The following is a 22,827-nucleotide window of genomic DNA, read 5'->3' on the forward strand; positions in this document are numbered from 1 at the left end:
TTGAGCAGACCTCAGCAAGGCCAGAACTGCAACACGCCCCTTGAAACAAACCCTGGTCTCTGTTTCTACACAACATAACCCAGGAGTCACTCAGCAGTATTTTCTCATGTGTTCAAATTGCACACACTCGATCAGGCATCTCCCACGTGCTGTGTACCTGCCTTGATTTGGTATTTCAGTTGTTAGTTATGGACAGCTAACTTAAGTGTAAAGGTAACATGTAGTTAATAGAACTCAGTAATTTTTAAGAAGAGAAATCAATCTAATTTAGTTTTTCTTCTCCTTCATCTTTGCTTGATACTACAGAAATGGATGTTTTGCTGAGAAGGATGTTTGAGTGGGAATCTACCAGCTCTGCTTTTTGTGGATGTTGGCATAAGGCAGTCAGGTAGGAGTTCTTTATTAAAAATGTTATCAATGTTTTGAACACTGGGTTGGATTTATATGGCTTGATTTTTTGGTGAGGAGGGAAGAAGCCAGCCACAGAAGTGATTTTCTGTGGGAAGCTGCTAGAAGCTTCCTGCATGCCTGACAAAACCAATTGCAGGCTGGCTCTGAAAATAGACATGCTGCTAAGTCAATTGATATAGTTAGTAATGCCTCTGTGATTACATATTTAAGAAAGAAAAAGTGTGTACAATTCCTCTTTTTTCTTTTGAGGTGTAGGGAGGCGGCCGCCCCGGCTCAGTTGCTGGGGCCCATCCCGGCACTGGGAGCAGCCATGCAGCTGGGGCCTGGTAGCGGCCACGGCTTGCAATGAATTCTGCTTGCTCAGCCACTTCTAGCCAGCCACTCTGCGAACAGAAGAGCAAAAGTGGCCAGCAGTAGCTTCTCCTTTTTGGTGTTCTGCATGAAGCAAGGCGCTGAATGGTGCCACCTATTGTAAAAATGCGGCAGACCCCAACTGCAGGGAAGAAATGATGATGTCTGGCTCTAGATCAGAAGGCTGAAGGATCTGCTTTATTAAAAATATACTATATTACGTTAATATGCTATTTAAAGAGATACTATACTCTTCTACATACTTACTTCTTACTTACCTAACTACTTGTGACCCTCTGCTGAGAGTCCCAGCCACAGCTGGATCCGATTGGTCATTGAACCCAAACAACCTTCACCAGAATCCAATCCAGCAATCACTTCAGGTAAACAATCCCCATACCACATTCCACATGGGGAAAACAAAGGAGTAGAGAAAAAGATTGTTTTCTCTTCTCTCTGTGCTTCTCCTGAGAGACAGAATTATGTCTCTCTGTCCAGAGAATGTGAAAGTCACAGCTACCCACGTGGCAGTGGTGAGTATCACAGGACTGGCAGCAAGTGACTCCCCAGTGTGGAGCCCAGACAGAATCAACCTTTCAGAGCTGCAAAACCCTGTAAGACCTTTTCAATTGATAGAACTTGAAAACAAATGAACCTATGGACACCAATTCTCTCCCAAGTCAGAGGAGAGGGAAAGGTGAAGACATGTGAGGAGAACAACATGGTGACATTAAGGTTAGTGAAAAGATGGGGGAAGGAGGTGCTCTGGACCTTGGAGCTGAAATTCTTCTGCAAGCTGTGGTGAGGACCATAATACAACAAATTATTTTCCCTGTAATTCATGAAGAGCATGGGGGGATGTGGAGTTCTACCCTCAGCCTGTGAGAAAAGGTGCTCATGCTGTAGCGCATGGTTGCTGAAAAGTTGTAATTTAGTGGGAAACTTGAAAGGAGAGAGAGAAGATAGAGAAAGAGTATCCTTACTTCCAAACTAGAACAAGTCATCCTTAAAAAATGACACCCCATGACCCATGCCATGTAGTTCTGGAAGACTGTTTTTCTAGTGGGAGGGACTCAGGGTACAGCAGGTCAGGTAGGACTGCTACTCATGAAAATTAGAACCACATTGGAGAAGTTCACAGAGAATTGTCTCCTGTGGAAAGGACCCCATGACATAACAGAAGAGACTCCTCTCCCTAAGTGAGAAGAAAGATTTTTAGAAGTGACAAATGGACTAAAAATCCCATGTTTTGTCTTCCTGTGCTGTCAGCGGGAAGGAAAGAAGGGCTGGGAGGGAAAAGGTGTCATAAAGGTTCATTTTAGTTCTCATTATCCTCTTTTAATTATGTTAATAAATTTTTCTTTATGCCTTGTAAGTTTTGAGCCTGTTTTGCCCTTGAAGTGTTTTCACCTAATCCTTATCTCACCCCAAAATCAAAAGCCTATTGTTTTTTCTTTCCCCCTCCTCTGCCAACTATAGCAGAGGAGAGTGGGTGAAAGGATTTTCATGAGTGCGTGGCTTCTAGCCAGTGTCAAACCCTGAAAAACACAAAACAGTATTTTCACAGGAACTTGACTGACTTTAGCTAATGGATTGTGTATTTTCTGCCTATATTTTCCGGTTTGGCACTGCCACTATTGAATTGATGATTCATTAAGTGGCTCTTTTCCATTTGCAAAGAGGAAAAACTACCAGTAAACCAGCAAATAAAAATCAATATTGTGCAAAAAATTAAGAAGTAGAGGTTGAAGTTGACAAGGATTTCTGGGTTTTTTTTACCTTCTGCACAATGATTCTGTCCTTGATCATGCAGTTATCTTTGTGTCTCTGAGGAAAAAAAATAATCCTTATTGTTTAGGATTACAAGGGAAGTATAAAAGATAGACCATGATTATACACACCAGTCAATTTTTTACTTCCATTTCCACTCTTTTCAGCATTACAAGTTAGCTTGTTTCTCTCACAGATACCTATGATTAACTTCCTTCAAATTAAAGGGTCCATGTAGGCATAAATGAGAGAAGACCTGTCAGCTTTCCTCCTGTCCACATACTTCCTTAAGCAAGCTCTGAACTAATCCATACAGCTGGCATTCGCTGGACTCAAAATCTGGTGTCACATTAAAGACCACGGATACCACTGCTTTGTACTGTCCATCACTTTAAGAGTTTTCCTGCTTCTAGGTAACAGTAACATCACATTATGGTGATTTTACCAGCCCCAACTAGCCAAAAACAAAAAAGAAAGACAAAAATAATAAAAAAAGTAAGGACAAAAATAATTTCTGTCTACTGACAGCCTTCCTCTGATGGAAGCACACAAAATGCTGAGACACCAGGAGATGAAAATGAAGGGTCAGACAGCAGCATGGCTAGTTTCTCCAAGCCTTTACTGAAGTCATGCAAACAAACAAAGCTTTCTTGTCCACCTGTTATTCACCCAGAGTTCTAATGCAAGCTTACACAACTGGCCTTGAGGCTCAGAGACATAGCAAAGTCCAGATGCAGGCCAGACATGGATCAGAATTCACACCTTTTGCACAGATAGAAATGGCATCAGTGGAGAGAGGGGAAATTTCTTACCCTCTCATTTGCTGCTACTCTGCAAAACAGCATTTGACATGGAATAATGTAAGAGTTTTCAATTGGGAAAAAGGTACCATGCCAGGTGTAAAAATGGCTTGAGTGTTTCCTGAGGTTTTCATGGATACTTAAGAATTCTGTGTGCAGACTATCTTGGAGAGCTGACTTCTGTGGAGGTCGTTTTCAAAGTGCTTACAACACTGATCAGATCTGAAGGTCTCAGGCATGTTGGGGTTAGCGTTGCTTCTCCTTTCTACCATTCTAGATCAATTCTCTTGTTAAAAACTGAAAACTGACACTGATAGAAAGGCAGAGGAAACAGAGGGAAGTCCTTTGGAAGAGGTGCATCTGATCTACCCTACCCTTGATCATTCATCCTTGACCTTACTGTAGAAGACTAGATTTCTTACCACTGCCAAACCCTGTCATGCTACCATCCACAAGGAATGTTCTTATGGCACTATTTTAGTCACACTTTCACTGTCTTGGCTGCACAGCAGCAGTGTAAAATACATACCTTGAAGGTGCTACAGCAAGCCACTGCTTGTCTCAGCAGCACAGACAACCTACCAAACCCATCCACTAGTGTGGAACTGAGACAGACTCTCACAGACTCTTCAATAAAGTACTGTATTTCCATCCCAATCTTCAAAGCTCTCCCTATGAAGACTTAATATGAAAGGCCAAGCTGGCCACGTGTCCCTGGTGCAGGGAGTCCCTATAACAAGGCTGAGGCAGCTGTCTCAAACTTCTTCTCTAAGAATTAGGAGCACACTCATCAATTTCTACACTATATGTTTTCTATAGTGTCATGCAATTAATAGCAGCATGACCATTAAAAAGAAGCAAATTGATTGAAAAAACCCTTAAGCAGAACTCTCAGCGGTATGTGCTTATTCCCAAAGGAAAAGAGAAGAAATGACTTATATGAGATGTTAATCTTGGTGCTTAACACATTACCAGAAGGTGCTTCAAGTACAGTGACAAGCACAGCAGAAGAGCTTATATGTAATAAAACAGATTAATAACTACATTCATAAAGGGCTACATTTTCAGTCAGGCCTCTGCAAACCTTTTATAAAAAGTAATTTTGCTTGTTTTCTGCATGCATACAATGAATATTAAATACTGTTGCTTGGTTGCTTACCACACTGATTAAGTTACCTTCAATTAGATCCTCCCTCTTCTCCTCCAGTAGCATTCCAACACATTCCCCTGGAAGCGCTATGAGTTACATGGCAGAAAGTTTCACAACATCCCTTAGGTTATTATAGTCCTTTCTCCCAATATTGTAAAAACAACTTTATCCAATTCCATAATTCCTTTCTTAATCAAACAATAAAGTATTCTTGTCTCTCTACTGCACAAATCTGTATAACTTTTTATACAAATATGTATGCCTGTGAGTTTCTTTTCTATTTTCTTGAAATACTGACTTGCATTTAGTAATTCTTTCCAGTGGTATTAATGGCTACATTACACTTTAAAAATCATGTTTTTTTTTTTAAACTCGTGATGCAAAAAGAGAGAGACTTTGCCACAGATCAACCTATTTCTTCTATAGTACACAGTGGCATCCCAAAACTTATTTCTGTCTCTAGGAGTTGTTTTCCTTTCAAGAAATCTTCCAGAAGCCCTACTACCGAGGAAGCCAGGAGCAGTACCTAGGTTTGGTACGATGTGAAGAGAAGCAGCAACTACCAGTAGAAATGTGCTTATGAGAACTATGACATAAAATTTTAAAATGGGACTGTGTTTTTGACATTTGGGAACACGTGGAGACTCTGGCTGGGCTCACATGGTACCCAGTGAAGAATAAACACACACCAAGATAACAGAGCTTGTCCCAAGGCAGCCCAGTGACCACATTCAGACCCTACTGAATTACACATATTAAAGTGTCTAGGTTTGAAAAGAGAAGTGTCTGCTAACCAAGGCAGGAGCCTCCCCTGAAATGGAAAACGTAAACCCCTCCCTCTGAATTGTTATAATTTTGAAATTAAGGGGGCTCTCAGGCAAAGATATGGGAGCAGGAATAACAGTTCTTTATTAGGGAAGAAAATGAAAAAAAAAAAAAAAAAAAAAAAAACAGAAAACAAAACAATGCAGTAATAGAAAACACCACTGACAGTGTCAGAATACAACCTGACACCCTGTTGGTCAGGGTGTTGGTAGCAGTCTGATTCAATGGTGGCTGCAGTCCTCCTGCAGTGACAGATGTGGTTCTGTTGAAGCAGTGATCCTGTAGAAGGGTGGAGTTTTCCTCTGAAGATCCAGTGGTGATGCTGATGGGCCTGGTTTTCCTCAGAATCCATTGGGAAAGGGCTTCTTCTCTGGGAATCCAATGGAAAAGGCTGCTGTGGTCTTCCAAATAGCTGATTATATCCAGATGGGAAAGCTTGGCTCCTCCCTCTGGGCAGAGCATCTCACAATGGGATGATGTAGTTTTATCAGTCATGCAGTGGGACTCAATGGCCCATTAACAGAAGATATTGCCCCAGAGGGACGATGGGTTATGGAAGAGATAAAGAAAACTGCCCATTTAACAGAAGATAACTGCCCCATCAGATAGGAGTAGAACACACACACCCATTTCCAACCTAAGACATAAAGTCACTGCAGAAGATAAAAACTAAGCAGTATCTGACAGCAGAACTTGGCAGAGTTGATTGAAACATACATATTTCACCTAAGGCCCTGTGAGTACCTGTTTGTTTTCACCACTAACGTGTGTGATCCCTCCAATGCAGACACTGCTCTGCTCTAAGCAGCAGTGTCATAAGCAAAGCCATGCCAAACTGTGCCTTCAACCAGCACTGGAAAGATAGGTCGGGGAAATCACTGTAATCTGATTTAACTGCCATTCAAATGTCGCGGTCTCTCCATTAATTTGAATGAAGATTGAACTAGGCCCAAATTACTGACAATAAAATGGGATTTATTTTAATATTTTTACCTTTTCATTTAAAATCTTCCTGTTGAAGAACAGAAAATCACGTTTCACATGTACCTCCAGGTGGCTACAGTGCAACTTATATTTGTTTGTAAACCAGTTCAAAATAAACAGAAAATTTGCACTGCAGCTGGATACTGGAACTCAACCTGATGGAATACTATCACACAATTTCCTTAGAGCACATTGTGCCATAAAGAAGAGGAGTATCTCCAGAGTACCACAGCATTTAAGTAGAGGATCTCTAGGATTTTCTTCTTAGAGTGAAGTGGAGAGTGTGCTGTTTCAAAGCATCTTACTCAGCTGGACACCTCAAAGACCAAAGTAAGAAGAGAAAAGCTATCTGGAATTAGCTTCTCACTTATTTGATGAAAGCAAAAATACCTTCATATTTAGGAAAAAAACAAACAAACAACCAAAAAAAATCCCAAAAGAATAAAAAAACCCAAAAACCCCACAAATGTCTGCCAAAGATGCTTGTTTTGGCAAATAATGAATGCCTAAAATATTGTTTGTACTGTGCAAAGAACTTGTAAGTAATGTTTGTTTGCTCACTGCTTAATTAGTGCTTCTAAGTGATGGGATTTTGCTGCAATTTGTGAATGTGCAGATTTTGAAACTTCATTTCCAATATGGAAAAGCTTCCAGGGGGTCATATCATAAACCCATTCAAATGAACAAAACAAATGGCAAGTATCTGTACTAATGTGGAAAATGAGGAAGCTGTATGCATTATTTTATGTAACTCTTGTTAAATGTCTCGGTTTACTTGTGTGATATGTTTTTGCTTGACTCCATAGGGGTAAATCAAAAGAGGCTGTCAAGATGAGGAGCACAAAAGTGTCAAATATGTCAAACTCCTTTAGACATGATGAGGTCTCAAAATGGAGGAGTCCCCTCTTTATGTCCAGCCAGCATGGTAATATTTATGCCTACCTGTAAATCTAAAGGGAATCTGTATCCCAAAGAAATAATGAGACTTGCCAAAAGCAGAAATGCCAGGGAGCAGCTGGTGTGCTGCCAGGAATGCAGATCCTGACTTGGATTTTTCCCAGATATCTACATGCACCCGAGACAGAAGTGTAATCTGTCCACCTTAGAGGAAAGGCACTCTTGGACAATGATTCACATATAAGTAGGCTCCTAAAATGGCAGGAATCCCAAAAAGGCTCCACTCAGGCCTTCCACTCCTCCACATACCTGCAGAGAAGCAGCATATGCAGCCCAAAAGATTAGGTGAGTGCAACTGCACCTGCCATTGCACTTGCACCAGCTACACCTGGACTCACCTGCTTGAGTAAATAGACACAGCTGCTGGAGCACAGGAGCCTTTGCTGCTCTGGTTTTATCACTGCAGGGCTCTACACACTTCACTGTCACAACTAGACTTGGCAGAGATGGAGATTGAGGAAGGTTCCATCTCTTCCAGAACAAGATTGAGCCATAGATAATATCTGAGTCTGGACATAGCACTGCTTTCATTCCCTGTGAAATACTCCAAATTCTTGATAGAGGAGTGATGAATATGGTTCTGTTGTCCCAGTAACTTGCTGTTACATGGACAAACACAGTAAAGGTTTCAGAGGTGCCAAACCCAGCTGGACTAGAATGGCAGGATTGTGCCAGTAACTCAGAGCAAGGTATGGGGCCTTGCCTGTCACCCATGGGGACAAAAGGAGGTTAGTGGCAAGCCTGGTCGGTGACCAAGTCTGATGAATAAAAGCTGAGGACATGCACTGTGACTGGATTTAATTCTGCATGATTTCCAGCTCCTACTGGAATATACACCTCTTAATTTCCAAAATAATTTTTTATTAGGTGCTTTTTTTCACAACACTACAAGGAAGAAGGAGGAAATGTTTTTTACCATAACACCTGTGTGGTATCACATGACCTTGCTTCCTGGAATTTTTATATTTCCATCAGAAGTTTCCAGTTTTCCTGGAGCAGAGCAGTGACTATGCACTCACCCTACATCTCTTACAAAGGACAGCCTTCACAGTGACACAGTGCTGCAGGCTTACAGTGGCTTCCCAGGTCACCTGCATCCAGCTGTTTCTGGGGAATGACATCTTTGCACCAATCTGGTCCATGGCTATATTAAGCGTATTTTCAAGACATCTGACTATTTAATTAGAAGCCAAACATTCCACTTTTAGATGAAAACCTGGTATCTCTGAAGACATTTAGCACAAAGGAGGGATGTTTGATGGATGGCAGGAGTTCCCCACTAGGAATCTATATGGAGATTTTAAACTTCTCTGTGAGCTTGGAGGTGGAGATGAACATATGGACCATGAAGCAGCATAAAGGAGGACTTGCATGTAAATAGGACAGGCTGTTGCTGAAGAAGCTGGCCCATTGTGGGCCTGTGAAAAAGCAAGAAAAAACTCAGGGCATAAGACATACCCCTGATAACGTGGTCTTACATACAGCTGCTACTTCATTTCTAGTTTTTCAGAAATGAGATTGCTAGGTAGTTATTGCCCATTCTATCTATATGAAATATTCACTAAATAGAAAAGTTAGTGAACTATGGCTCACGGCAGCCAAGAAAGCAGAGGTAGTTGATTAGTATTAAGTATGATTGCATAAACAGGTCTGAAATGGAATCTGTACCATGAAGAAAGTGAAACAGTGAAATAAAAACAAAAATATTGCCATGACCTAAACATCAAGACAGAAAGGACGTGTTCTTTTCAAAAAGCTGAGGAAATCAGCTTTCTCCACTTTTTTCAATTCTTCAAAATGGAATCTAGCACTGAATGATTTTTTTTAACAAAAGCATAAGGCATTGGTACTTCTCTAAGTGCAGCACTTGCAATGCCATCAGTATTGCTGAAACACAACCTAAATGAGAATTTAGGTCCTGTTACAGGTCTTTCAGCTGCTCTTGAACCTCATCTATTTTCAGGAGCACTCTGCTCATCTTTGACACCCCAAAATGGCAGAAATCAAAATGGTATTAACTTGTAAGAACAACAGAAAAGCAAAGTCTTGAACTTGATAAAAAAGCTATAACTTCACTTTATGTTCACAACTCTGCCTTCCACAAAATGTAATTTAAAGAGAGAATTTAAGAACTTTATATTGGAAATACTTCTTCCTCAAGTAAATTTAGCTCACAGATCTTCTACTAGATTCTGCCACTTAAAAAAAAAAAAGAAAAAATAAAGGAACAATAAGAAGATTATATATCATCAACTTCAGCACTTTTCTGGTTTTCATATAAGAGAAATAGAGCTCTAAGGGCCACAGTGGGAGAAATATACTTAATAATCATTAATGTGAAGAGCAAACCATATAATTGCAGCAAAACACTTGTTGACATCCACAAATTTTGAGAAAGATGATTGAAATGGGGAATAAAGTGTATAGTTACAGAAACAGTGAGTGGTGTTCAAAAAAGAAGACAGTTTGAAACATTTTAAAAAACAGTGAATGCAACTCTCCTTTCACTCTTACTCCGAGAATCTTTCCTCAGTCTGGCACCTGGGTTGGCTGGGCCAAAACTTTGTATTGGGATAGACAAGGCAAATAAGTCAGTGAAACAGAACATGGGGTTAAATCTTGAACAGGAAGGTTAACACTTCCACCAGTTCTTTTAATTACAGAATTGCAGATTTTCACTTCTTTGATTTATGATTCAACTTTAAAGCATAAATTTACATTTGACCATATGTATTTTGCACTTCCACAATGAATCTACATTACATTTTATAGCTTTTCATTGTGCTATCAGTATGCTCCCAGAATAATTTTTTTTTTTCATGGGCTGAAGAAAAACACAACTCTGCAAAATCAGTGTGCTGATGCACCCAGGCCTGGGCACTAGACAGCAGCAGAGAATATGTACAAAATGACAAAACCCCCCCTTTGAAACTGTGTTTTGTACCTGAGGTAGCACTGCTGGTCCTTGTCCTGCCAACCTCTGCAAGGAGCTGACCTGAGGAACCTTAATGGGCACTGCAGCGATAGTTCCCAAAGTCTGTTGGAAGAAAAACATTTGAACACAGCTTAAAACAATTGTAAAGCTTTCCCAGACAGAATCTCTCTGAGCCAGAAGTTCCCTTCCAGCTCTTTTTCTCTTCCCAGCTGCCCTGGCTGAAGGCTCTCTAGGCACCAGACTGTTTTCAAAAAAGATCTGAAATGCACCACAGTGAAGTGTATTGGTACAATGATGCATTTCATGGTAGCAAGGGTCACAAAGAGATATTTGCTATGCCTCAGGAAATAGTAAATACTGAATTATTAAAACAGAAAGCTGCCTATAAATCTACTACAGCACACTGCCACAAATCATTCAGCTGACACCCATTTGAACCAACCCAATGGCTTGGATTGGAAGGGACCTTAAAGATCACCCAGTTTCACCCCCCAGCATGGGCAGGGGTACTTTCCTACCAGACCAGGTTGCTCCGAGCCCCATCCAATATGACCTTGGACATTTCCAGGGATGGGGAAGCCACAGCTTCTAACCAAAAGTTCATACATTGGTTAACTGGCCAATATTCTTAAGGCAAGGTTTTGTAACTTTTATCTAGCATTTTGTTATTGCTGTTGGGATGACACAGCAGTATGAGCAAGCATATAACTCTCATAGCAGTAAAAGGCACAGCCACCAAACAGAAAAATCTTATCAGGCTGTTAGAAATAGCTAATATGGAGAAAAAATATAGATTCAACTGAATTTCTCTAAATTTAACTCTGCTCTAAACCAAGATTTTTGATCACAGCCAGCAATATAAAATATGCTATTATTACCCCAATCTGGTAATTAAATTTGTCAGTAGTAAAGAAACTATAACATAATCAGCTCAAGGAAAGTGAAACTGTGTCATATCCATACTGATATGTTCTCCTCAGACCTCACTCACAGAGTGGCAAAACAGTCTATTTGATTCTGTCTCCAGTGTTTCATAAGAAATAACAAGTGTATTCAGGCAGAATATTCTCAATAAACGTCTCCTACAGCATTTATATTTTTCCCTCTGCTACTCCTGTCAGAGACATTTAGGGGTGTGATGTGGCATATTCAGCAAAGATTAACATTTGAAGATTTGCCTGATTAAAACAACAAGGAGAGCTGAACAGAGTTAACAGCAAGACAATTTTTCTTGAGTATTTATGGATTACTAGTACCCTGGATTATCCATGGATAAATATACTCCATTAAAATTCTGTCTCAAGCAAGAGGGAAAGGGGTCAGAGAGAGCAGCATTTCCATCCATGGATGATAAAACAAGTAAATTACAACTTCCTTTAGAAATTAAGGATCTGGCAGCAGGGTGAGGAACAGAAGGGAGTATTTCTAACACAGTTTCCTTATAGTGTGATACATGGACTCAAAACAATGGCAAGGATCTGACTGAACAACTTCATTGCCCTCTCTACCCTATCACAGCCTCACACATCAGCAAGAATAACATGATGAACTACTGCAGTCTGGGGAGAAGGAGAAATTGAGCTGCCACCTGCTGCTATGGGCATTTATTAGACTTATCACAACTTCCTGCTTAATATTAGCATGAACTGCAATCAATTCAGCCCCGATTCAGATTTTTTAGGGCAAATACCAAAGTGAATTTTCCAACTCATGCTACAGAAAGCTTATCACAAGTAGGATCTACATTTTCCTACTACCCCAAAAGGGATTTCTTTCACTACACAGTGAAGTCCAAGGTCTACTTGGAAACACCAGGGGCAGCACTACTTCTCCTGCACTGCACAGATACCCTCTACAGAAAGTTAAAAGCAAAAAGTTCTGCCTTCTGGAAAGTTGTGCTTTAAAGGTTGCTGCCTCTGACCTTGCAAACACACATTCTAATATTCCTATTCCTACAGATAAAAAAGGATTTGCAAGATTTCTAAACTGGACAACAAAATACATTGTGGTTGGCATGGCAGTGTTTGGTCCAGGGTTGGACTTGATTATCTTAAATGTCTTTTCCAACCTTAATGGTTCTGTGATGCCGTTAAAATGCAAAGTGCTGACGATGTATGAAATTGGGAACTGATCATAAAGATACGTGTCAAATTACTGAGATGTTAAGTAAGATAGAGTTATCAATTGTTAAAATGCACAAAAAACTTCATGTCTGAGCAAAAAATCTCTTCTCTTGTATTACTTCAAATATCTCCAGGGAATAAAAAACTAACCAAGCATCTAGAACAGAATGACTCTCTGTCCTGTGAGGAGGAGGTCATGTCAGCCCCTGGGTGCACCGCTGGGCCAATTATGGTTCAGGTTTCAGAACAGAGAATGATTGAGACAAAAGAAATGGGAATGAGAGAACAAACAAGAAACACCGCAAAACTACTCTGCACTGTTTCCTCAGCTTCACTTGACAGCAACGTCAGGAGGAATCATCTGTGGGTAGTGGAAAAGTGAACTACTGTCAGTTCTGTCACCTGCACTTTCAAAAATTTCATCAGATTTATTTTCCTGAAGTAGCAGTTCTGCAGCGAACACAAAAGTACAAAACCAAATAATGGCACTCTTAAGTTATAAAATTTTCAGTGACAAAGATGCAGCCTTCTGTTTATAAAGGATTTTATAGTAAGGATCTGTTATTGAATATTCAAGGAAACAATCTCAGTATAGAAATCATATGGCCAAGGAAAAAATCAGAACTTCAATCTCATGTTAATATTAGCACTACAGTATGTTCAGACAGAGAGATATGTAAGAATCTATTTTATTTTTCACTATTTACATTGTTTTGTTACTATTTCCCATCTTGGGCAATAAATAGCTCAAGCTAGTCAAGAATTCAATTACCTCTGTACTTTTCCTGTAGCACACTTCATTTATTATGTCTGGGTACTTCGCCTAGGTCAGTATTGTTGTCTCCCTTTTAGTGATTAAAAAAATCTAGATTTAGAGGTAAAATGATAATGGGTCAGGGCTAGACTGTTGTGCAGGTGGAAAATTCCAGTGTCTAATCCATGTGACTGATTAACTTCATCTCACCCGTGCATGGAGACCTCCATCCAAAGGGCCTAATTTTTAGGCAGACCAGGATGTCTCCAGGACGATGAGTGAAAGAAATGAAGTATGAAACAGGGAATCCCAGTGTCTGCAATGAAGGAGGTGCAGCTGCCAGAATGGGTGGTCAGGCAGTTTGTCTCTGGATGCAATTTACACTGCTTTGTTCCTGTTCAAGCTGTACATAAATGAGAAGATAAAACCACTTGCCTGGGAAATAAAAATGTGTCTTTATCTGATGCCCTTGGCCACACAATGACAACTAGACAAATTTCCCATGGCTCAAACTTCATACATCAGCTCAAGTTGGGCCCTCAGCTCAAGCCCATGGGCTTCAGGAGGTAACTAATCAAGATACCTCCCCAACAAACAGAAAAATAAACTTTTTTCTTCCTGTTAGCAGAGCCACCTGTTTTCACGCCCTGACTGTCCAGGTGATGGTGAGCCTGATAGTGCAAAGACTTGCCACTCACTAATTCCACACTATTGTTTTCATCCATGGGGACTTTTTCCTTTTCTCCTTCTTCTTTTCCAGTTTATCCAAAGAGCAAGCTGGTGCACATTCTTATAAACTCCTAATTAACAAGCTGAAAAGACATTTTTGTGGCAATGCTTGACCTTTAAGCATTTTGTATGGATTTATTGATACAAGCAGAAACAATAATTTAAAAGACTTTTTTATGGGTGTAGAATAGCAGCACTTTTGTAAAGACAAAAGAGTTTCTTATTCTGCATTTACAGCTCTAAGCATTTTAATGAAAAAGGTCCATAAAAGTCAAAAATATTTCTGAATCTCTCCTTTGTCTAAAGCTACTTGGGCTTTTCTGGTGACCCCCTGAAACATCTACGATGTGAAGGGATGGAGGAAAGTGAAGAGCCTAATTTCAGTTCGCCTTAGGTTTGATTGTATGCATTTAAACCAGACTTACTACTTTATACAGTTGGGTTTTTATCAAATAAGAACAAATACATCCAGTGTCTAATTCACTAAACTTTACATCCAGAAGCATTTTGGGAGCTCACGATCTTTTACTAACTCTTACCTCAACCTCCAGTCCTGGACTGGAACAGAAAAGCTCAACCCCCCCATCCCTCAGTGCAAGAGTTACTGGATAATGAAAATATGTGACTGGGACACAAGATATTTTGCAACTCCTGTCTCCAGGGAGCTCCACAGGCAGACAGGGATCTGGCATGTCAGGGACATGGTTTGGACTCAGCGATCCACAGATGCTCTCAGACAGGAATGCAGCAGGCCCATTGAGGAGGGGGACCTGCAATCCCTGTTGGGTAAATGTCATCCAGCAGCATGTTCCAAAGGGTCACATTCAAATTGCAAAAAGAGGTGAAGGGATCCAAATGAAATCATCCTTTTCACTGGGCAGTTTATTCACTAAGATAATAGTAATAACTTAAAATGGGAAAACTAGCTCAAGTCCCCAAACAAGAGGACGCAGTTGCATTAAAAGACCAAAAAAAAAAGCAGTTCCTTCCATTCAACCAAAAGAAAATGAAAAATTTAAGAGATATTGACAAGTGCAGTTATAAAAGAAGATCACTTATTGCCGTCATTTCTATTAATGCCTTGCATTGTAACTACAGGAGTAACCAACAGGAGCTGGATTCAATGATCCTTGTGGGTCCCTTTCAATTCAGAATATTCTGTGAACCTCCTATGATTCTCCTGCAATAAATCAACACCATCCCAGGATAAAGGCTCTCAAAGACAACTGAGGTATAGAAGTGTGGGGAGAGTAGCAAGTGAAAGACATAAAAAGTGAAACAAAGAAGTATGGCATAGGCAGAGAATAAGAATTCAAAGGATGAAGTCTAGAGATGATCAGAGGATAAAAGGATGCTGCAGCAGAAACAAAGATGAGACCTACATTATCAGTGATCAGACTAAGGGCCATATACATTCAGTTTCCAGCTATTATGTTATGACTTACTTAGTCAATGCCTGAGTTTTCAAATCTAGGACTATTTGTGATTTAAGCAAGATTCTGCCTTTCAGTCCTGAATGAATACACACACACACACATATATATATATGTATCTAGATATTGTATCTCTATTGAAAAATATTTACATTTTACTCAGTTTGGATACATACACTTGTCAAACCATTGCTATGTTCACTTTGAATTATAAATTGCCTTCCCCCCTCCTTTAGATGTAGCAACAAATGCTTAAGGACTTATTGCTACAATTCATTTTCTGTGCAAACTCATTACAGAGCTTGTGTCCATGAGGAGTTTAAGATTACATTACAGATGTGAAGCTGTTAGGAGACATAACTGTTCTCTCACTCCAAAATTACACCAGGATAAGTAAAACCACTTCAGTCAATCACTGAAGAGAATCAGACTCAACAAGTAACAGAAGGTTAAAGACACATTCAGTTCTACAGCACATTACCAAAATAAGAGTTTAACTCAGGAACATATGGGTTTGTTGTATCTCAGCTGAACAGTTCAATTATTTGAGTTCAACTGACACTTCATTGCTGGATTATTTGCAAATTATTTTATATTGACATCAATACTGCAGCACAAATACTGTGTTCCTGCAATGAATTATGGAAATACTAATCTTCTTCTTTTTAAAGAACATACGTATCTTTTTAAGATCTAGGTCTTCTTCGTGTTGAACCTAAGCTATTAAAAAAATCTTTTTGTCTGTTACGCGTTCAATATTGGCAACAACAGTTTTACAGAATGGATTTTTAATGTGGTAGTGACAGGGGAACAGATTGCTATGGCAACAGCAAAGATGAAAATTCTTAACCTGCATGGATCATCACTCAAGTAATTGCAGGGGTTTTTTACCCATTCTACATCCATTTTACAAATTGAATGCTACATTCAACCTTTAGCTTGCTTTATATAAATGCCAAGCACTATATGCAGCCTCCAAGATGATTTGACCTAAAACTTGCTGCCCCTTCCCTCACAAATCCCGGATAACTGCTGTGCTCTGGTTCACCTAAACATCTGAATACTATCATGTTTCCAGAGAGTCCACCAATAAAAGCAACAGGCCTTTGGACATAACTTCGAGGCTCCTGTAACATGTTCAGATACATATTTTTTCTTTTCTTCTAGACTCAACTTGCATAAAAATCGATGGAAATAATTTTTCATTCTCCAAAATCTGGTGAAATCACTGTGCATGGTATTTCCAATAAACTGATGGAATAAGGTATCAGTTTCACATTTCATTGTATTCTAAAGAGGCTGTTATCTCAGACACATATTTTGTGTAAACAGTTATTTAATTGGAATTTCAAAGAAATGTAAAGGTTTGCTTCACAGGTTTTAAAAGTGTTTGTTCTCCCCAGTTCCTCTCCCTTTACTCACAATTCATTACTCATGCTTGCATATGCAATTTATTATTGTTATGAAGTAGACAATTGGAAATACATCTCCTATTGCTTTTTCAAAATAGCAATATTTTTTAAACTATCCTTTCTTTGGGCACCAAAAATACTATTTAAAACAACTCTCCTTATAGCCAATTAACAATGACTTGGACTTTTGTCCTGGAACAACTCTCTCTGCATGAGGGTAGCCACAAGCAGTAGGAGGCGAAGTACCACCTTAAATTCCACAGCTGCTTTGAAAACCAAATTCTTTATTGCTGCTGAGGTTTTTGTACTCATCCCTTTCATCACCACTCATTTGCAGGGAAGCCCAAGGTGGTATCACTTCTCATGTAGGTTTCAGAAGAGAATATGCAGAGATGAAGCAAGCAATGTTCTGCTTTTCCTGTGTCTCTCAGGCTTTTCTGAGCCCCACCCAATTTATCTCTGCTTTTATCATAGGATTTTCAAATCACTATCTCTACTTCTTGCCACTTGCACATTGCCATCTGAGTGCACTGAAAAATACAAACTCTGAGCACACTGTAGGTATGTATTCTGGCAAAGGGAAAACACAATGAATACAGCCCACATTCTTCCATGTTTCAGAAATTCTGCTGATTACTTACACAAGGAGACATCTGTGCCAAATGCCTATTCCTAAATACAATTTGCACCATATTATTTACTGGTCAGTAGCTTTTTCTAATGCACCATTTTAAAAATAAAAATAATTATAAATAATTTCTACATATATTATAAAAATACATTTTTATACACATATACTATTTTTTATAAATTATTTTTATTAGGATTTTTTCCATAGGCATTAGATCACACTCCAAATTTCTGAATCAAAATAAAAAGATAAAAAGTTTGGGTGTGCTAACTGCATTAGCATGCACATACCTGTTCTGTGATTTGTAGCCTTATTCAGAAACCATATTTAACTAATTAAGTCTCCACCTCCTGCACAAATGAGCACAATGCCAATGAGTTGAAGCAAGATTCAGCAGCTGTGATCACACCTATAGTCTCTTGCTCAGATAATTCATAAAAGGTTTGCAGTTTAACTACTCAACTGTTCCAGGTTGATCTGGTTTTAAATGACTAATGTTTTCAAATTACTTACTCTGTGTTCACAGTTCGCAGAAATATTCCCGAGTAAAGGGAAAATGTATGAACAATGTCACACAAAGCAGTTTCATACCTCTCCCTCAAGTGAGCTCAGGAAGGAGTGGAAATCATCAACAGACCCAGCAGCTACTAAAACACCACTGTCCTACCACAGCTGCAGGATATTACAGAAGATTACAGCATAAAAAGGGAAGGCAAGGGGATGAAAAATAAAGGAGGAAATGACCATCATCCCTTAGTAATTTAGGAACCATCACCTATCAGAATGGCCCATGCAGCTTACTAGCAGCTACTGAAAAATTAGAATTCCATTATTTCACCTTAGCACCCACTGGACTCAGAGCTGCTTTTGTACTCTTTGCTCTGAGTGTTAGTGTTCTGTTGTCACTGAGAAGAACTAGAAAACATGAGGGAAGTGACAACCTGAGGCAACAAAATTGCTTGCTTCCAGACAGTACCTTTTGTCAGGCCTGAGCTAAGCTAATCAAATTTGCTAGGCAGAAGAAAGTTGAATTTGCTTCGGAAAGTATCCAACAAGCAACAATAATGACAAGGGGAAAAACAGTATTTCTTAGCTAAGGTGGCAGAGAAAAGCGGGGGAGGGGTGTGGGGGGGGAAACAGAAACCACAAAGAAAATGGAATGACAATTCCAGCCCTTTATGACAAAAGAAGCTATTATATCAGTTCAGCCATAAAAACTAGATGTTGGTACCAAAAGTTACTTCCTTGAGAATAGAACTTGGGGAAAGTATAATAAAATTTTGCCTGAATTCTATATAGAGTGTGTATAAATATGACAGATTTTAAAATCATGCAGTTAATATTGTTAGGATAAAAAAAAGGAAGCAGCAACTTTCTCAGCAAATGTTAACTTGGATGTGCAGTACATCTCATAAGCATGCATTTTATACTTTGTATGCAGATTGCTCAGCAATATCAAGCTACTAATCCTTCAACAAAACCCAATGGAAAATATTGCTTTAGCACAATATGGTAGAATTACCATTACTATTGAATTCCTAATTTTGGTATTCCATAGTTCTAGGACTGCAGCTGTGAAAAATCATTGCAGATACTGCTATATAGGTACTGTCTTCTAGCAAAAGAAAATAGCCATATTTAGTTTTGGAGGGTGGCAAACTCTATAGTATTCACTTACAAATGCAATTGTTTCTTTGATAATCCAAATAAAAAGGTTGTTCTTTTATGTTCATGTAGTAAAAGGATTTGGTAAATTTATGCTTATATAAATAAATTAATAAATATATACAGATATAGTTATATATGTGTATATATCTGTATATGTGACTACGTAAGCATACCTTTCAGAACACAGTATATTACCCATAATACTTTTCCAGAGTTATACTATACCAAAGTGAGCACTAGTGCTTCCCTTCAATGATAGAGCCAGGAAATTTTAGAATTAGTAAGTAGAAAATGTCCTTTCCTTCCTGAGATGCTGCACTGATGTGTTTTGCTGCACTACTGATTCCATGTGTTTGTACTTTGCTCTGAAAGAGGAGACCTGCTTCATTCCCATGGAGTTTCACCTCCCTGAGCCCCACTCTGGAGACCAGTCTGTAGTTAACCAGTTTCATTCAAAACATACTCCATGAAAGCTGTGCTTTCCTTTCCTTCTGCTTCCAATCTCTTCCTTCAACCAGTTGCTTGGGAGTCCAACCGCCTACTCCAGAGTAGGAAGATTTCAGATCCTACACTCACACATGGCACTGTGAATCATTTAACTAGCAGAACATACTTGAGAGAAAGACTCTTCTTCCAAATTTTTCTGCTAAATTAGCCAGTGACAGAAGAAAGGATGTGGTTTTGTGGCCCAGTGGCTGAGAGAACACTTGGGAGAAAAGAGAACCAACAATTCCAAGCAATGTTCTGGTCACCTTGTTGTTCACCCTTGTTAACATGACAGCAGTTCTTACAATGTCCCAGTTCAAGCATTTTTTTGGAATATAACTGGTAGACACAGAGGTATCCCCAGATTTCACCTGGGCCCAGGCCTGAATGCTACTGAGCAGGCTGATGATCTTTGAGCTCCAGGCAGCCAGATGCACTTCAGCATTGAAGTTCTTCCAAAGATCTAGTCTAATCTCTTTTGCTAGAAATAAAAGACAGAGAGAGAAAATATGTTGTGTTTTGAGCTTGCCTACTGTGCAAATCAGATGGTACAGCAATAAAGTCTTCATGGAGGCAGAGCCATGGACCTTTATGAGTCATAGCCGATGAAAGGCTGAGTGTATATCCATAGGGATACCACTGAAAAGATCAGGACTTCAACCATGTCACTCTCAGAGGTAAAACTGAGGGATTTTTTTTTAATTCTTTTTTTTAATTGGACAACCATGGAATCATAGAATGGCTTGGATTGGAAGAGACGTTATTGATCATCCCATTCCACCTTCTGCCATTGGCAGGGACACCTTCCACCAGACCATATTGCTCCAAGCTCCATCCAACCTGGCCTTGGACCCTTCTGGGGATAGGGCATCCACAGCTTCTCTGGGAAACATGGGCCAGTGCCTCACCACCCTCACAGGGAAGAATTTCTTCCTGATATCCCATCCAACTCTGCCCTCTGCCAGTTTGAAGCCGTTCTCCCTTATCTAGTCACTATTGGACCTTGTAAAAAGTTTCCCTCCATCTTTCTTATTTCTTAAAAAGATATCCTAAATCCAAAATAATTGCCAGGAAGCTACAAAGGGCACTCTTACAGCATGAAATGGCTAATAACTTTTTAGACTGAATGGCTCTTATTCAAAGAGGGTTATTTATACCGTGCCATTGGTCACAAAAGCTGAATGTTGATAAGGGAAGCTACTCAATTATCTTCTGCATGCAGTTATAAAAGTTCTGTACACTCTACATCCTCATACTGCAAATTGAAAAAATGTAAAAATTAGGATGAACATGTCAAAAAGCTGGTGCATTTTTCTTTTTATTAAACATCCCTTTCAAAAGAAAATATAGTAATAATAATAATAACAAAAATCACTAATAGCTTGCCAAGCCTATTGTACTGTCATTAGGAAAATAGTGAAAGACATCCTAGTGATGTATCTTCTAGATTAATTCTTCTTGTGCAAATAAAGCTTCTCTAGACCTGACTTCAGTGGAGATGTTCCAAACTCACACATTTGGCAATGCTCAGAATTTTCTGAGAAATACTATGTTATTAAGATTTATAAACTTACTGAAGTGTAAACACATCATGATATACCAAGATATAAATTAATTCTGGTTCTATGTAATAACTTCTAAGTTCAAAACCCATTTCTGGATTCAGGCTAGAAGAATGAGAGTTAGAGCTCATATTCCTCAAGGCTTGACAATTCTGAGCCATCACAGTGATGGTTCAAAGCCACTTACTCTGGCTTTGAAACCTACTTAAAACCACAAATCTAGCAGAAACCTGAAGCTTTTTATCTTCTCATACTTATTAGGGAGGTTGGGCTGTCCTTTTCTAGCAATAATAAAAAATGCAATATCTAATTTCCCATATTACAGGAAAGGTTAAAAATTACACATGTTGACAGAATATTGGCTTGTATTTTGAAAAGACAAGTGTGAGGGAAAATGAATATAGTAATGATTTACCCTAAAGAAAACGTGAAAACAGCAATTTGGGTTGTGGGGTTTCATTAGAGCAAATGCTATGTAACTACCATATACAGTCTTCTAAAATCATAGTATCCCTGTAGCATCTCTGTCAAATTTCAACAGTGTTCATATTACTACTTGTAAGAGGCCATCTGAAGCCCCCACATTTGCCTACCGATTGCCATGAGGAGAAACTCCATCCCCCACTACAGTTCCGGCTTGGAGAAAGCAACAGTGCAGGTGCAGCTGCTGTAAAGTTAGGTTAGCTGTTCCGAACAAGGCCTAGCAAGGACTTGGCAAGGAGTAGGCAAGGACCTGGCATGGACCCAGCACGGGACAGCCTGATGTGCGGCCTGCTTCAAATCTCTGTTCTTAAGCCGAATGAACTCTTGGGGTGACTCCTGTGGTCCTTCATTGAAGACCCCTCATCTGCCTCGTTACCACCATGACAGACAAAGATTGAGAACCACCGTGACAGACAAAGATTGAGAACCCTCCTCCCAAGGACTGAGACTGAGACCCCTACTACAGGGAGCGGGGGGAAATGGTGGTGTGACCACTAATGACATGACCTGCTTCCCTTCAGTAATTTCAATGGACTTATTCTTCATTGTGTTCGCCTTGCTTTGGTGGTTTCGGTGGACTCACCTGTTTCCCCACAGAAATCACAATGGACTCTCATTGTCCTGCATGTTCCCCCCTCTTTCCTCTGTGGACTATAACTGGACCCCTGAGTTGACCAGAACTTTGAAGACTTCCCCGACACGGCAAGACGGATCCCCATCGTCCGGACCACTGAGGATCTTGCCTGTGTTGGTAGCTATTCCCATCCCCCTCTTCTCTCTCTCTCTCTCTCTCTATCCTTTTATCTCCTTTCTGATCCCCACTTTCGCATTTACTGTTTTGGCCCCTAATAAAGGTGCATTTGTTGTGGTAAACTGATAGTCCCTTGGTGTTTGCCTTTTTTGCACTTTTGGGATTGGTGAAAAGAACCATCACGACACCCCACAACAAGTGGATCGTGACACTACTAGGCTACAATATCCTTCTTTAAAATAATCTTAGTGTACTAAGATATTATTCAAAGAAAAATTAATATTATATTAAATTAAACAATGCTGACTTGTGGGTTTATTTCACACCTAGAAGGATAGTAAATATTTAAGGTAAAACCCTTAATTCATCATTACCAGTTCAGCAAACTTCAGGAAGCACAATGTTGCTTTAATCCTATCAAAGCTGTCATTCACATTCTGGTATTACCTATTCAGTCACTGCTATTGCAGTGATCCTGCAAATAAAAATGAACACATCTCCAACCCAGCCAGTCTCATTGTTTGATTCAGTGAGAGATAAAACAATCAAATTTTTTGTAATATCCTACATGTGCAAATTTATTGACACAAGTCACTGAACTGGGGTTGTAAT

General features: G+C 39.5%; 1 protein-coding gene across 4 annotated transcripts in view; it reads right to left on the reverse strand.

Annotated features, from left to right (window-relative positions):
* PHF21B (PHD finger protein 21B) overlaps window positions 1-22,827 on the reverse strand; it is a 176,726-nt gene that overhangs the window by 34,162 nt on the left and 119,737 nt on the right. For all 4 annotated transcript variants that reach the window (XM_068190437.1, XM_068190438.1, XM_068190435.1 and 1 more), the window contains one exon: window positions 10,193-10,285. In XM_068190437.1, coding sequence (XP_068046538.1) covers window positions 10,193-10,285 — 93 coding nt within the window. The remainder of the gene's footprint in view (window positions 1-10,192; window positions 10,286-22,827) is intronic.

Source organism: Anomalospiza imberbis, chromosome 5 (assembly GCF_031753505.1).
Source record: "Anomalospiza imberbis isolate Cuckoo-Finch-1a 21T00152 chromosome 5, ASM3175350v1, whole genome shotgun sequence".
NCBI classification, from domain to species: Eukaryota; Metazoa; Chordata; class Aves; order Passeriformes; family Viduidae; genus Anomalospiza; species Anomalospiza imberbis.